The sequence below is a fragment of the Balaenoptera acutorostrata genome, chromosome 1 (assembly GCF_949987535.1).
Source record: "Balaenoptera acutorostrata chromosome 1, mBalAcu1.1, whole genome shotgun sequence".
NCBI classification, from domain to species: domain Eukaryota; kingdom Metazoa; phylum Chordata; class Mammalia; order Artiodactyla; family Balaenopteridae; genus Balaenoptera; species Balaenoptera acutorostrata.
In genome coordinates this window covers 110,790,727-110,808,158 of record NC_080064.1, presented here as the reverse complement: position 1 = coordinate 110,808,158, position 17,432 = coordinate 110,790,727, and the positions used below count along the sequence as shown (strand labels likewise).

At 40.1% G+C, this 17,432-nt stretch overlaps 1 protein-coding gene across 3 annotated transcripts in view; it reads left to right on the top strand.

Annotated features, from left to right (window-relative positions):
• The window catches only part of THEM4 (thioesterase superfamily member 4), a 41,347-nt gene that overhangs the window by 10,573 nt on the left and 13,342 nt on the right, over window positions 1–17,432 (top strand). For all 3 annotated transcript variants that reach the window (XR_009007663.1, XR_450611.2, XM_007178078.2), the window contains exons 3-4: window positions 13,394–13,550; window positions 14,440–14,550. Coding sequence is in view for 1 of the 3 variants with exons in the window: in XM_007178078.2 (XP_007178140.2) it covers window positions 13,394–13,550; window positions 14,440–14,550 (268 nt within the window). In the remaining 2 variants the exon portion in view is untranslated. The remainder of the gene's footprint in view (window positions 1–13,393; window positions 13,551–14,439; window positions 14,551–17,432) is intronic.

Here is a 17,432-nt window from a genome sequence, read left to right as displayed (position 1 = left end):
ATTTTTGTTGGAGGCTCAGTCACACATTTGGTAATGCAAGAAAAAACAATCTTGTAAAACAGGCAAAATGCAAATAACATAGCTAGCAATATTATTAAAGTCATAGGTGAGAATTAAGCCAAGAACTTCCATTAGGTGCAGCCCAGTATATCTTCAGGTCACCTGACTTAGTCTGTTCTGTACCAATCGTTATCTTTCAGGGAAATGGTATATTGTCACGGTCCATAAGGCTCCCAGCCCAATTTCCTAGTTACTATGCTGGTTATCCTTTTCTCCACACCCTCTGCAGCATTTGTTGTTTGCATATTTTCTGATGGTGCCCATTCTAACTGGTGTGAGGTGATACCTCATTGTAGTTTGGATTTGCATTTCTCTAATAATTAGTGATGTTGAGCAGCTTTTCATGTGGTTCTTGGCCATCTGTATATCTTCTTTGGAGAAATGTCTGTTTAGGTCTTCTGCCCATTTCTTGATTGGGTTTTTTTTTTAATATTGACCTGCGTGAGCTGTTTGTATATTTTGGAGATTAATCCTTTGTCTGTTGATTCGTTTGCAAATATTTCTCCCATTCTGAGGGTTGTCTTTTGGTCTTGTTTGTAGTTTCCTTTGCTGCACAAAAACTTTTAAGTTTCATTAGGTCCCATTTGTTTATTTTTGTTTTTATTTCCATTGTTCTAGGAGTTGGATCAAAAAAGATCTTGCCGTGATTTATGTCAAAGTGTTCTTCCTATGCTTTCCTCTAAGAGTTTTATAGTATCGGTCTTACATTTAGGTCTCTAACCCATTTTGAGTTTACTTCTGTGTATGGTGTTAGGAAGTGTTCTAATTTCATTCTTTTACATGTAGCTGTCCAGTTTTCCCAGCACCACTTATTGAAGAGACTGTCTTTTCTCCATTGTATACCATTGCCTCCTTTGTCATAGATTAGTTGACCATAGGTGCGTGGGTTTATCTCTGGGCTTTCTATCCTGTTCCATTGATCTATATTTCTGTTTTTGTGCCATTACCATATTGTCTTGATTACTGTAGCTTTGTAGTATAGTCTGAAGTCAGGGAGTCTGATTCCTCCAGCTCCGTTTTTTTCCCTCAAGACTGCTTTGGCCATTCGGGGTCTTTTGTGTCTCCATACAAATTTTAAGATTTTTTGTTCTAGTTCTGTAAAAAATGCCATTGGTAGTTTGATAGGGATTGCATTGAATCTGCAGATTGCTTTGGGTAGTATAGTCATTTTCACAATATTGATTCTTCCAATCCAAGAACATGGTGTATCTCTCCATCTGTTGGTATCATCTTTAATTTCTTTCATCAGTGTCTTATAATTTTCTGCATACAGGTCTTTTGTCTCCCTTGGTAGATTTATTCCTAGGTATTTTATTCTTTTTGTTGCAGTGGTAAATGGGAGTGTTTCCTTAATTTCTCTTTCAGATTTTTCATCATTAGTGTATAGGAATGCAAGACATTTCTGTGCATTAATTTTGTATCCTGCAACTTTACCAAATTCATTGATTAGCTCTAGTAGTTTTCTGGTGACATCTTTAGGATTCTCTATGTATAGTATCATGTCACCTGCAAACAGTGACAGTTTTACTTCTTCTTTTCCAGTTTGTATTCCTTTTATTTCTTTTTCTTCTCTGATTGCCGTGGCTAGGACTTCCAAAACTATGTTGAATAATAGTGGTGAGAGTGGACATCCTTGTCTTCTTTCTGATCTTAGAGGAAATGCTTTCAGTTTTTCACCATTGAGAATGATGTTTGCTGTGGGTTTGTCATATATGGCCTTTATTATGTTGAGGTAGGTTCCCTCTATGCCCACTTTCTGGAGAGTTTTTTCATAAATGGGTGTTGAATTTTGTCAAAAGCTTTTTCTGCATCTATTGAGATGATCATATGGTTTTTATTCTTCAGTCTGTTAATATGGTGTATCACATTGATTGATTTGCGTATATTGAAGAATCCTTGCATCCCTGGGATAAATCCCACTTGATCGTGGTGTATGATCCTTTTAATGTGTTGTTGGATTCTGTTTGCTAGTATTTTGTTGAGGATTTTTGCATCTATATTCATGAGTGATATTGGTCTGTAATTTTATTTTTTTGTAGTATCTTTGTCTGGTTTTGGTATCAGGGTGATGGTGGCCTCATAGAATGAGTTTAGGAGTGTTCCTTCCTCTGCAGTTTTTTGGAAGAGTTTGAGAAGCATTGTTAGCTCTTCTCTAAATGTTTGATAGAATTCATCTGTGAAGCCATCTGGTCCTGGGCTTCTGTTTGTTGGAAGATTTTTAATCACAGTTTCAATTTCATTACTTGTGATTGGTCTGTTCATATTTTCTGTTTCTTCCTGCTTCAGTCTTGGAAGGTTATACCTTTCTAAGAATTTGTCCATTTCTTCCAGGTTGTCCACTTTATTGGCATAGAGTTGCTTGTAGTAGTCTCTTAGGATGCTTTGTATTTCTGCGGTGTCTGTTGTAACTTCTCCTTTTTCATTTCTAATTTTATTGATTTGAGTCCTCTCCCTCTTTTTCTTGATGAGTCTGGCTAATGGTTTATCCATTTTGTTTATCTTCTCAAAGAACCAGCTTTTAGTTTTATTGATCTTTGCTATTGTTTTCTTTGTTTCATTTATTTCTGCTCTGATCTTTATGATTTCTTTCCTTCTACTAACTTTGGGTATTGTTTGTTCTTCTTTCTCTAGTTCTTTTAGGTGTAAGATTAGATTGTTTATTTGAGATGTTTGTTGTTTCTTGAGGTAGGATTGTATTGTTATAAACTTCCCTCTTAGAACTGCTTTTGCTGCATCCCATACGTTTTGGATCATCGTGTTTTCATTGTCATGTGTCTCTAGGTATTTTTGATTTCCTCTTTGATTTCTTCAGTGATCTCTTGGTTATTTAGTAATGTATTGTTTAGCCTCCATGTGTTTGTGTTTTTTATGTTTTTTTCCCTGTAATTGATTTCTAATCTCATAGCGTTGTGGTCAGAAAAGATGCTTGATATGATTTCAGTTTTCTTCAGTTTACTGAGGCTTGATTTGTGACCCAAGATGTGATCTATCCTGGAGAATGTTCCATGCGCACTTGAGAAGATAGTGTAATCTGCTGTTTTTGGATGGAATGTCCTATAAATATCAATTAAATCTATCTGGTCTATTGTGTCATTTAAAGCTTGTTTTTCCTTATTAATTTTCTGCCTGGAAGATCTGTCCATTGATGTAAGTGAGGTGTTAAAGTCCCCCACTATTATTGTGTTACTGTCGATTTCCTCTTTTAGAGCTGTTAGCAGTTGCCTTATGTATTGAGGTGCTCCTATGTTGGGTGCATATATATTTATAATTGTTATATCATCTTCTTCTATTGATCCCTTGATCATTATGTAGTGTCCTTCCTTGCCTCTTGTAACGTTCTTTATTTTAAAGTCTGTTTTACCTGATATGAGTATTGCTACTCCAGCTTTCTTTTGATTTCCATTTGCATGGAATATCTTTTTCCATCCCCTCACTTTCAGTCTGTATGTGTCCCTAGGTCTGAAGTGGGTCTCTTATAGACAGCATATATATGGGTCTTGTTTTTGTATCCATTCAGCGAGCCTGTGTCTTTTGGTTGGAGCATTTAATCCATTCACATTTAAGGTAATTATCGATATGTATGTTCCTGTTACCATTTTCTTAATTGTTTTGGATTTGTTTTTGTAGTTCCTTTTCTTGTCTTGTGATTCCCACTTAGAGAAGTTCCTTTAGCATTTGTTGTAGAGCTGGTTTGGTGGTGCTGAATTCTTTTAGCTTTTGCTCGTCTGTAGAGGTTTTGATTTCTCCATCAAATCTGAATGAGATCCTTGCCGGGTAGAGTAATCTTGGTTGTCGGTTCTTCCCTTTCATCACTTTAAATATGTCATGCCACTCCCTTCTGGCTTGTAGAGTTTCTGCTGAGAAATCAGCTGTTAACCTTATGGGAGTTCCCTTGTATGTTATTTGTCATTTTTCCCTTGCTGCTTTCAATAATTTTTCTTTGTTTTTAATTTTTGCCAATTTGATTACTGTGTGTCTCAGCATGTTTCTCCTTGGGTTTATCCTGTATGGGACTCTCTGCGCTTCCTGGACTTGGGTGGCTATTTCCTTTACCATGTTAGGGAAGTTTTTGACTATAATCTGTTCAAATATTTTCTTGGGTCCTTTCTTTCTCTCTTCTCCTTCTGGGACCCCTATAATGCGAATGTTGTTGCATTTAATGTTGTCCCAGAGGTCTCTTAGGCTGTCTTCATTTCTTTTCATTCTTTTTTCTTTATTCTGTTCTGCAGCAGTGAATTCCACCATTCTGTCTTCCAGGTCACTTACCCGTTCTTCTGCCTCAGTTATTCTGCTATTGATTCCTTCTAGTGTAGTTTTCATTTCAGTTATTGTATTGTTTATCTCTGTTTGTTTGTTCTTTAATTCTTCTAGGTCTTTGTCAAACATTTATTGCATCTTCTTGATCTTTGCCTCCATTTGTTTTCTGAGGTCCTGGATCATCTTCACTATCATTATTCTGAATTCTTTTTCTGGAAGGTTGCCTATCTCCACTTCATTTAGTTGTTTTTCTGGGGTTTTATCTTGTTCCTTCATCTGGTACATAGCCCTCTGCCTTTTCATCTTGTCTATCTTTCTGTGAATGTCAGTGCTTACTTTTTTTTAAGCCAATTAAATAGAGGTCATTTACAAATTAACCTCAGCAGCATTATCCAAAGAGACACACATACTGAGACATACATATATCTAGACAGACACAGCGAGAGATCTATATAGCTTCATTTTCTAAACTTAGTCATGAATCAGATATCAAAATATAAAACTCACTAGTTTCTAACTAACAGTTGGAATAAGAAAGAATTTTAAAGGCTTTGTTCCCTGTTATTTTCCTCAGACTCAGGACTTAGACATGGTCTATATAAGATAATTGTTCCTGAGAACCCTAGTTTCATGGCACAGGGAGAGAAAATCAAGTTCTCCTAGTAGGACTTGTTCCTCAGGGTCAGAATTCTGAAAAGATATGTTTCTGTTTTTTGGGGTTTTTTTTTTTCCTTCAAGCTAGCTTTCTTTACTAGTTGGGAATTAAATGGGGGTTGGTTAACCTACAACTGGCATTATGTACTTAATTGGCACAATTGAAGGTTCATAATTTTCATAGATACCCCCTTTTCGTTCTTTTTAATGGTTTTGAAAAATTGGTCTGATATAGTTTCAAGTAATTAATTGTTGGTTTCCTGAAAAGAAGTTACTCTATCATTTCCTCTTTTAGAAGCTTCTAGATACCAATTGAAGTAAACATTCCATTCAGTCTGTTTGAGCTCATGGCTGGCTTTTTTCTAACTGTGTGCACAAAAATATTAATTTTGGAATATCAAAAGAACCCCAATTTGGTCATTTTAGGTTGAGATCTCCTTTGGTATATTTCCGCAATTAAATAGGTACTTGCAAATATGAGTTTTGTACATACATAAACCTGCCTGGAGTGTTAGTCAGAGGCTGGCTTTCGATGCCCCTTGTTTCTGTGTTTGAGAGGCTCTATCTCCCATTTTAAGTTGAATTTGTCAGGGATAAAATTTACTAGTGAAATTGTGTGGTGGGCCAGTGTGCTGCTTGTGAGCTTAGCTCCTCTAGGCCTCACCCCAGAGTTGTTTCAGCCCTCTTAACATGTCTCAGTTTCTCCCTTCAGTGGTCTAAGGCCACCACGGGTGCTCGGATCACTGAATGGCCAATTCTTATGCATGCCCCTGGATGAGGAAGCCTTTTAATTAATGAGTAGGTTTACCTATGGGATCACTGCATGGCATGAGGACTCTGCCTCCACCACTCCCGTAAATTTCTCAGTCACCTGAGAAAGCCAGAACAGGCCGGGAGGAGTCTTGTGCCCTTTCTTCGGAGCAAAACTCTCATGTAATATCTTCACTTTTATCTTGACAAATTCTATTAAGGCAGCTGAACTGAGGAAAAGCATCAGATCAGCCTCTTATCTAACCACTCAGTGCAGACCACTCAGTCTCCTACAACTGAGCAAACCCTGGTATCTTTCAACCAGCTCCCCCTCCACAGTATCTTTCACCTGGGTGGGTATTCCCTGGTATCTTTCAACCGAGCCTCCCCCAGTATCTTTCAACTGGGTGGATATTTCCCTAGTATCTTTTAACCAGGGCCCCCACCCCGTATCTTTCAACTAGGAGGAGGCAGGTACCTGCTACTCTGCCAAATAAAACTCAGGATCATCAACCAACACGGGAGATCTGAGAACCAGGAGAGACTTACCCAAATTCATCTGGACTCTCCAAGGAGGCGGATGGGTGCAAGGAGCCTCTGCTGGTACCAAGGCTCCGGTTCCTCGTAGAGTTTAGGCGAAGGAGAGAATTCCACTCTGGGTCCCTTCGTGGTCGCCATAAAACTGTCAACTTGAAAAAAATGCACAACGTGAGAGTTGTGAGTTAAGTTTTATTTTGGGAAAAATGAGGACTGCAGCCCAGGAGACAGCATTTCAGATAGCTCTGAAAATCTGCTCCAAAGAGGTAGGGGAGGAAGGTCAGTATATATGTGATTTTGGTGGAGGGGGAATGCATGCAATCGAGCGAGTCTCTAGTGAAGGTTACTGCTAGTCACAAGGAGCAGATGTCACCGTGAAGGATTTTAGTGCTTTTCTAGATATGAGGAGATACAAGAATTGGGCTCATAAAATCGGCTCCTGAAAATATCTAACTGTCTGAAGACCTTTTCTGCCAGTTTTTCCCAGAGCACAGGATGCCTCATTTCTGCTCTCCATGCTGAACTCCTTTCAGGGGGTGTCGAAAATCAGCAGCTGCAGCAGCACATGATTTAATCCTTGTAGAGGTAGATGGCAAGTGCCAATGGAAAATACCAATTCATAGTTGACATTTAATAAGGGCAGAGATTTTTGTATGTTTTATTCCACTATATCTCCAGTGCTTAGAACAGTACCTGATACATAGTAAGTGCCTTATACATATTTGTAGGATGAAGAAAGATAGGAAGGAAGGGAAGAAACACACACCAGGCAACCTGCTTAAGATGCTCTACTTGGTTTTTATTTTACCTAAAATCTCTTCCCTCCTGTAGTGAACACTCTAGTGATGAGAGACAAACCACTAAAAACCAAAAACAAAGTAGGTCAGATGGTGATACATGTTGTGAAAAAAATAAATGCACTTTAATAACAACAAAAAAAAGGAGATCCCTCATATAGGAATTGGGAGGAACAGTGGACTACCTTCTTTTTTGCCCGTTGCTTTCTTTTTTTAAAAAAAATATTTATTTATTTATTTATTTATTTATGGCTGTGTTGGGTCTTCATTTCTGTGCGAGGGTTTCCTCTAGTTGCGGCAAACGGGGGCCACTCTTCATCGCGGTGCGCGGGCCTCTCACTATCGCAGCCTCTCTTGTTGCGGAGCACAGGCTCCAGACGCGCAGGCTCAGTAGTTGTGGCATACGGGCTTAGTTGCTCCACGGCATGTGGGATCTTGCCAGACCAGGGCTCGAACCCGTGTCCCCTGCATTGGCAGGCAGACTCTCAACCACTGCGCCACCAGGGAAGCCCCGTTGCTTTCTTTAAAAAAGGAAAAAGAAAAACCAGAAGTTTATTAGCACATATACCTCATGTATACCTGGGAGATGCCCAGGGAAAAGTGAGTAACTCCCCGAGGTAGCCTAAGCCGCCAGTTTATTTTTGTTATTAATTAATTAATTTATTTATTTACTTTTGGCTGCATTGTGTCTTTGTTGCTGCGCGCAGGCTTTCTCTCGTTGCTGCAAGTGGGGGCTATGCTTCATTGCAGTGCATGGGCTTCTCGTTGCGGTGGCTTCTCTTGTTGTGGAGCACAGGCTCTAGGCACACGGGCTTCAGTAGTTGTGACATGCAGGCTCTGTAGTTGTGGCTCACGGGCTCTAGAGCGCAGACTCAGTAGTTGTGGCTTGCGGGCTTAGTTGCTCTGTGGCATGTGTTATCTTCCCAGACCAGGGCTCAAACCTGTGTCCCCTGCATTGGCAGGTGGATTCTTAACCACTGTGCCACCAGGAAGTCCTAAACCACCACTTTAAATACCATTTTCAGCTAAAGACAAAAGGAGGGTGTTGGGGGTAAGGGGCGTTGGGAGGAGATTACCAGGAAAAGATGTAAGTTGCTGCTTTCTCCATTGAAAAGATTCTCTTGTGATTTAGAGTTGTTCTTCTCTTCCTGGTACTGAGAGGGAGACACCCTTACAAATGGAGATTTCCTTTATAAATGTAAATTTTCCTTGCAAAAGGTTAACCTCAGTTGTTTTGGAATAGAAAACGGGTTGGGAGCTACAACTACAGTCTTAACCTTTCTCTGTCTTCTCTTGCTTTCTATTTTAAACCTTACAGCCAGTCATCTAGACTTAATTTGAACCCCTCCAATCATGGAGTACTTGGGACTGGGGTGCTTTTTTCATTTTGGACAGCTCTAACTGTATTGAGCTATAATCTCTCTTGTACTTTCATCCATTCAGTTAGTTCTACCATCTACGAACACACAGAGTAAGTATAATCCTTTCATTTGGCATCATTTTATATGGATTAGAATATATCAATATATATTGGAATTTAGGAATCAGATCTATGTATCTCACTCCTGTGTACCTGCCAATTCTCATTGCCAGGCCAATCTTCTCTGTTGTTTTCTGGCTTTTTTTCCCAGAGGGTATTTCAGTCTCCTTCACATTCCTAGTTGCTTTTCCCAGGACATGTTCCAGTTTCTCAGATCCTTAGTATATGCTTCCCAGAACTAAGATTGAAACTCAAATTATGGTCTTTCCATGCAGAGTAAGACATTAGCACTAAGTAGGTAGCCACGTCACACTGTTGACTGACAGTCAGCTAACACCCTGTGGCTTTCATTTGAATTATTTGTCTCCCCTCTTCTGCACCTATGTGGCTGACTTACTGAGCCTAACTGAAGAACTTTATATATATACCTAATATATGTACATTCTTCATTTTTAGAGTCAGCCTGTAAAGACCTTTTTGCTTTCTTATTCACAACGTCTCTTATATATTCATTCAACAACTATCTGTTGAGTATCTGTGCTGTGCAAAGTGTCGCATTCCTGAAACAAGCCTGAGTACATAGATGGGGTTCCTGACTGCATGAAGCTTATACAGATATTTCTTATTTTACTCATTGTCTGTTAATCATCTAAACATACCTTTAGTAGGTGTTTGGGGATTGTGATGTTTGGAGGGTTTTTTCTTTGTTTTTTTTCTTTTGGCCACGCCACGCAGCTTGCGGGATCTTAGTTCCGTGACCAGGGATGGAACCCATGCCCCCTGCAGTGGGAGCACAGAGCCCTAACCACTGGACCTCCAGGGAACTCCCGTGATTTTTTTTTTTTAATGACCTCAAGTAGGCCCTTAACATTGCCTGACAATCATATTTCATTTTTCCCTTGTCTACTCACTCTCCTGCTCTCCTAGATGACTATTTCCTACCTTCTTTTTCTCAAGCCTCACTCTCAGCTGATCTTGCCTCCTGTTTCACAGAAAATAAAAGCAATCAGAAGAGAATTTCCAAGCAACCCCTACCTCGTTTACCCTCTTCCCTGCGTCTGTGCCTGATGTTCTGCTTTTTCCTGTTATGAATGAACTGACCATACTCTTATGAGAGGCCAAGGCTTCTATTGGTGTACTGTATTCTATCCCTTTGGCCTACTTAAGGATATCCCTCTCTGCTAGATCTTTCTCATCAGTGTACCGACATGCCACAACTGGGTTTCTCTCTTCCTGGTCTCTCTTAAACCTCTTCAGGCAGACTCTCACTCCCACCACTCCATCAGAACTACTGTCACCGGTGACCTTCATGTTGCTAACCAATGACCTTGCTCAGCTTTTGGCACAGCTGATAACTCCTTTCTCCTTGAACTTGGCTTCCAGGACACCATAGTCTTCTACTTCACTGGTTCTTCCTTTTTAGTTTCTTTTGCCAGTTCCTCCTTGTCCTCAAACTTAATGTTAGGGTGCCCCATGTCTCAATCCTTAGTACTCCTTGCTTCACTGTACTCTGTTGGTAATCTCATTCAGTCACATGGCTTTAGAGGCCATCCAAAAGCTGACGACTTAACTAATTTCATGGTTGAAATATAGTGAGTGGGTTCAAATTCTGGTTCTACAACTTAAAGCTGTGTGACCTTGGGCAAGTTACTCTACCTTTTCTTGCCTCAGTTTCCTCATGGTATTTGCTGAATACTTCAATATTTGCTGAAGAAATGAATGAAACAGGGGCTGCCCTGGTGACGCAGTGGTTGGGAATCCACCTGCTGGTGCAGGGGACGGGTTCAGTCCCTGGTCCAGGAAGATCCCACATGCCACAGAGCAACGAGGCCCTTGCGCCACAACTACTGAAGCTCACGTGCTCTAGAGCCCTCAAACCACAACTACTGAGCCCACGCACCACAACTACTGAGCCCATGTGCTGCAACTACTGAAGCCCACACACCTAGAGCCCATGCTCTGCAACAAGAGAAGCCACCAAAATGAGAAGTCCACGCACCTCAACAAAGAGTAGCCCCCGCTCACCACAACTAGAGAAAGCCCGTGCAGCAACAAAGACCCAACACAGCCAAAAAAAGAAAAAAAGAAATGAATGAAACAAAAATAAAACTACCTTAACCAAGAAAAATGGTAGAGTTCATAAGTTTCTTTATAGAACCACCAATATAGAGAGAAATAAGAATTAACTCTGTTTTACGAATGAAGGGGAAAATTAGTAATTTGTGTTACTAATTCCATTCTAACTATTTATCATATCACAAAATTAATTGAATGTCCTTAACCCAGTGCAATCTGGCTTCTACTCTAGTAGCTCTACTGAAATTTCTTCACTTAAGCCACTAGCGACCGAATTGCCGTATTTTGTGGGCATTTTTCAGCCCTTACTGTGCTGGACCTAACTGTTAATCTCATTCTCCTTGAAATGTTTTGTCTCTTGGCTTTCACAAACCTCTGACCAATTTTCCCTTTCTCCTTCTACCCACTCCTTAAATGTCAGTAGTTTCCAGGGTTCAATTCCCACATGTTTCTGCTCATCCCTTCATCCAACCTAACTATCGTCTCTTGTTGGAAACTTGACCCTCTCAGAAGAGGGAGGAGTTTGAGGTCCTCCTTGCTACCCATACTTGCTTTCAAATTATTATTTCCCCTGCTTCTTAGAAAACCCCCATTCCTTTTGAGGTTTATACCATCTCACTTTTTCCGACTTTATCACCCTCAACTTCCCCTTCTTGTAGCTGTCATCTACCAACCTCTCCCTATATGTTGAGTATTTCAGCACCTGGTTAACTGTTTTCCTCTCTACCCAACTCTATTCACCATTCTCAGCAACCCACCATCCACACCATGGCTCCTCAGTTTATTTACCTTCTCATCACCTATGACCTTTCTTTTGCACAGCCCCAGCAATGCACTCCTGAGGACATCTTGAGCCTTATCATCTTCAGAAAGTGCACAACCTCCAAATCCACACATTTAGACATCCTTTTTCTGACCACAACCTTTTTCCTTCCAGCTTACTTGTTCAAAGCCCCCACAGAAAAAATTCTTTGGCCTCATTAAGACCTTCAGTTCATTGAGTCCTCTACTTTCTCATTGTCCCCATAGCCCTCTTTTATCTGAACTTCTGTAGTGTACTTATCTAGGAAAACCCCGGCCCTGGATGAATCTAAACATCTGCCATCTCTTATTTGCTCAGGCCCTCACATAGCTGAACATAGCTGGAGAAAATCACCCCACCAAGCAGAAAAGTTTGGTGATTGTGATTTTATAGCGTTTCAGTGATCTTCTCACTCATCTTTCTTATCCCCCTCCTTTCGTCCAGCTAGCAGAGTGATTCAAAATTCAAATCTGATCGTGTTACTCCTCTGCTACCTTCAGTGTTATCCCATGGCTTAAAAGATCAGTTCCTCTCAGATTTTAACATGAATATGAAACAACTGGTAGTCTTGTTAAAATGTAGGTTCAGCTTCAGTAGGTCAGGGGTAGAGCCCAATATTCTGCATTTCTAACAGACTTCCCCACCATCTTTATTTTTCCCATTTTTATGAGGTAACCTCAAGGTTTAGTAATCTAAACCAGAAATTTTGAACTCCTAACTAAAAAATTAGAAGGGTTTGATGCCTATCTTTTCCTGAAGTCCCAGAGTGTTAGAGTTGGAACAGATCTTAGAGGTCATTTAGGTTTATCCCCCCACTGTATGGATAAAGTATGGAGAAGGGAGCAAGTTCTAGGCCAAAGCTAAGTCATGAAAAATTTCCCAACTTCCAGGACAAGGTTCTTTTCTACTGTACCATGAGACTGATTCTCAATTTTAAGTTTCTTTGGCCCTCCAAATCGTTCAATTTCTCAACCACTGCTAGAGCGCATACAGTGTGTGCCTATCTGCCAGTCGTTGAGCACACAAAGTCCAAGAGACAGGGTGCCTGCCCCCAGATGCTCAGGGCCTAAATAATATCTTCCCTTGTCCTCCCCACTTCTCCCAGATCTTCTCATCTCATATCCTTTTCCAAGTTTGTAAATGTAAATTTGGTATCAATAAAAGAATCAGCGTTATACATGGCAAATCATGATGAGCTGTGAAAGAAAGCTAAGAGTTTGGGGAATTAAATCTTAAAATGGGTATGAAAGGACAAACATGCCCTTCCCACAGCAGTAGCTTTCAGTCTTTATTTTGAAGTTACTTACATTTTGACTCACAACCCAGAACACACAACTTGTGCACAGTTGTGTAATTGAAAAAACATATCTAAATGAGCACATTAGTACTTATCCAGGATATATGTGAAGCATTCAGTTTCTTTTTAAAGTCTGCCTACAACCCACTAATTTGATTTCATGAACCCTAACGGTTCTAACCCTGAGTTGGAGACTCAGGAGTCATAATCACATTGAATATTGGGCTGACTTGCCTCTGTTTCTGATTCAGTATGATAACTATCTTCTGCTCAGGCTAAACTCATGTCTGCAAGGAAAACCTCTCTATTGTTACATTACTCACTTTCTTTAAATCTCATTTAAATCACACTTATTCTAAGAAGGATTTCTGTCTATACCTTACTATTTTATTCCATATACCCTTTGTATTTATGTACTATATTTCCTGATTGCCATGTGTTAGTACTTTGTTTTGATTTCATTTATTTTTACTATGTTCCCAGTTAGACTAATTCCACTGGAGCAAAGATCCTGTATTCTGTTTCTTTGGGACCCTCCCAGCCCCTTCAGTTTTGCACCTGGTTGGCATTTTAATCAATCATCCACTGACCTGTGATTCTTGCAGGGTACAGATATTTGTCTCTGTCATGGTATTTTTCTCATACCTGTTTCTCATGTGCCCATCTACTTCATTTCCTTACAGACTCAAAGCTTGTGAAAGAACAACTGTCACAGGCCCAGCTCTTCACCAGAGGCTATGAGGATGGCCTGGGCTTTGAATATGTGATCTTCTATAACGATGATGAGAAAAGGACAGTTTGCTTGTTTCAAGGAGGTCCTTATCTGCAAGGAGTACCTGGGTAAGAATGATAGCCTAGAAATGGGGCTCTAAGAGGTTGTTATCTTATAGTACCGCCCTGTATCCATGGACTACAATGAAGACATTAAAGTGGTAATGTAGATATATATTTATTGACATGGATAGATGTTTACTGTAAATTATTAAATGACAAAAGTGTAGGACATAGGGCAAAAGAGTATAATTTTAGAGTATCATTAACATGTTAATATTGGTTTGTCACTAGATAGCCTTATAATTTTTTTTTTTTTTAATTATTTATGGCTGTGTTGGGTCTTTGTTTCTGTGCGAGGGCTTTCTCTAGTTGTGGCAAGCGGGGGCCACTCTTCATTGCGGTGCGCGGGCCTCTCACTATTGCGGCCTCTCTTGTTGCGGAGCACAGGCTCCAGACGCGCAGGCTCAGTAGTTGTGGCTCACGGGCCCAGTTACTCCATGGCATGTGGGATCTTCCCAGACCAGGGCTCGAACCCGTGTCCCCTGCATTGGCAGGCAGATTCTCAACCGCTGCGCCACCAGGGAAGCCCAGCCTTATAATTTTTAATTTCTTTTTCTTTTTCTTCTGTTTATCTGCATTTCCTAAATTTTTAAACAATGATGTATATAGTTAGTTTAATAAAAACATAATATAAATTTTCTAAATTGGATTTTAGCTTTTTGCTTACTTGTGACCTGATTATCATTAGGTTCTGGCTTTGTTACAAGTACTACAGTGTTATGCTATGAACAAAATGAAGGTGAGAACATGGATATAATTTGACATTCAGTACATTGAACATGAATTAAGTGGAACTTTCAGAAGTAGATTATATGGGAGGCTTGGATAATTTTTCTCTCTTAAGGGGCTGTTTTCAGAACTTGTGAACACATTTCTCTTTTCCTCTTGTAACTAGATTCCTTCATGGAGGTGCCATTGCAACAATGATTGATGCTACTGTTGGTATGTGTGCAGCTATACCTGGGGGAATTGTCATGACTGCCAATCTCAACATCAATTTTAAAAGGTAAAGTCATGGGTATTCTTTACTTAGGTGTCATAAGTCAGGTTCCCCAGCAGCAGACCCTGAGAAAAGGATTTCTATGCAAGAAAGGAAGTACTCCCAGAGGAAACCAGCTAGGGTGTAGGAGAAGAAGGACAGGGAAGGGGAAGAAGCCACCCAAGGTTGGGCTCTCAGTCCTGCAAAGGGTAGCTTCAGCCTGATCATGGAAGGAACTCTGGAGTGAAATGTGTGCCTCAGTATTTTCCCTACCTCAGGCAAGGGAGCTGGTGTCCTCATATTCTCTCACACTTCCGTCATAGGATAAAGGCTATCCAGGGGACTATAAATTCCCAGGTACTTCTTGCTCACTGTGTTTGAGCAAAGCAGGCTCTAAGAAAAATATCCAAAAAACAAAGGTGAAAAAAGGATTGAAGGGGATCTGAGTGAAGCACCAGCATCCACTACATAACAAAACATAAGTTTTACATAACTTCACACAAAGAAGTAAAAGGGCAGCAAGAAAAGTTTGGTATCTGTCAAAAACAAAGCTCAACATGAGCTTATTTAATTCTTCAATTATGCAGCTATATCTCTACAGTCAAGTAGTATGGATACTGGCATAGGCACAGAGAAAGAGAGCAATAGGGCAGAACAGAGTTTAAGAACAGAGTTCAATAGAGATCTCCAAATGAGGTTCTGTGGGTTATTACTTCACACAGTAGGAAGCATGTAGGAACATCTCCATTTTATACCCCAGAGAGTTGTATGGCTTATGTGGCAGTCATCAGGGAGCCATGCTTCATAGATTATGGGTTTACTTATTGAATACTTTAAGTAATACTTAGCCAGGCATATCCTACTCAGGGCATTCTATAGAAAAGGACTCTTCCCCCTAGCAAATATCATTAGTTTATTTCAGGGGTCATCACAACTTTTCCTATAAATGTTTTATGCTTTGCAGGCCATACAGTTTCTGGCACAACTAGTCAACTCTGCCACTGTAGCACAAAAACAGCCACAGACAATATATAAATAAATGGGTATAGCTGTGTTCCAATAAAATTTTATTTACAAAACAGGCAGCTGGCCAGTGAAACATAGTTTGTCAACTCCTGGTCTATTTACCTGCAGGCCCAGTGAGAAAAAATTAGACAGGGTCACTTGCCTCCTTTTTTTCCCCAGGAGTGTTTCTCTTTGCTCCCCACCACACACACACGCACACGCACACGCGCACACGCACACGCACACACACACACACACACACACACACACTGAATAAATTGGAGGCCAGCTGCTTTAACTTCCTCCTCCCCAGCTGCCAATATTAGTAACTTCAAAATAAAAATAACTTAAGATAGAAATTTATCATGTGAAAGAAATCTAGTATGGCAGCTCCCTGGTTCCCAGAGATGCAGGCTCTTTGTAGCTCATCTTTTTTACAGTCCAGAGTGGCAGCAAGAGCCATCATCACATGTCCTACACAGCAGGATTGAGGAAGGGGGGAAGAGCTGTCTTCTCTCTTTCAAAGAGACTTCCTGGAAGTACTACACAACACGCCCATTTAATCTCATTAGCATTAAGGGAGATTGGGAAAGTGGTCCCTTAACTGCTAATACTATCACCTCAAATAAATTCAGTGTCAGCAACTAACACAACCACAGACATATTAATAAATCCATGCTTATAAATAATACAACATAAATTATTTTAAATACTGAAGCATTAATTAAAAACATAATCAGATTTAACTAATTCAGTAAAGAAAATAACAAGCCTAGTATGGTAGTTTTTTCTAAGCAAAATTATCTCAGTGATTACAAAACTTATTATTTCACCTACACTTAGCCTATTAAATTTTTTTTTCTGGGTTTGATTAATTTCTTCAGGCTGTCAATACCTATATTTTCCTGAGGTTAGAATAACTCATTCTTATAAACTCCCCAGGCTTATGGTAATTGTATCAGACTGTAAAGAAACCAACTCACATCAGCCAAATTTGTACGTTCTAATCTGTCAACCTGGTGATTCTTGATGTGACAGGATTTTGCCTTTGAAGATGATTGGAACATGAGCCTGAATTCATGAGGCTGAGCTCCTCTTGGAGTTGAGGATTCCTTGCTGTGTCAGGGGGACTTTCCAAATCTACACCTGTCCTTACAACCTAGTACTTCCCCTTATTTAGTATCTAAGTCTACTTGTCTTAGTCATATTTATTCTGCCTTGGTTTACTGATTACCTACAATTAAATGCATCTCATTTAATTGGCAGAGGTAACATCTCTCATGAGATAGGACAAGTGACTATGTAGTTTTCTTTCAGGGATATTCAAATGGGCAAGACATTCACCTTCTTTCTATCTGGTTCTTTTCTGTAATCAGTCCTTTCTGTTAGGGGAATAATTCTTGCATTTTGTTAAGAGAATAATTCTTGCATTTTCCAGAATTGTTTGGCTTCCTCACAGTTCTCTGCCTATTGGTGTGGGGGAGGGGATTATTGGGGGTTCTTATGGAGATTATGCAGGACTTTGAACCCCCAAATGGCATACATCCATGGATGTAAATCCACTGAATGTACATTAATATTCTTTTCACCTGTCAGCTCACCTGCACCTCACACACTTTGGGGGAACATAAGAGGTAACAGCCCTGATGCAGATGCTAAGGGTTGTACAAGTCTTTGCCTTGTTCATGCAGACTCTCAAGCCTTTTTGACTAACACATGAAAGACTCCCTGATGAATGTAGGTATCCTCTACATACCTCTACCCACACTTCACAGCTAAGAAAACTATTGGTTTGCTTATGCCATGGTGTGTGTGAGCATAATTCTTTGAATACAGCCCCCCCAAACCTTACCTGTACACACCCCTTACTCTGTGTCTACCATTTACTACTTCTACAGAGTAAA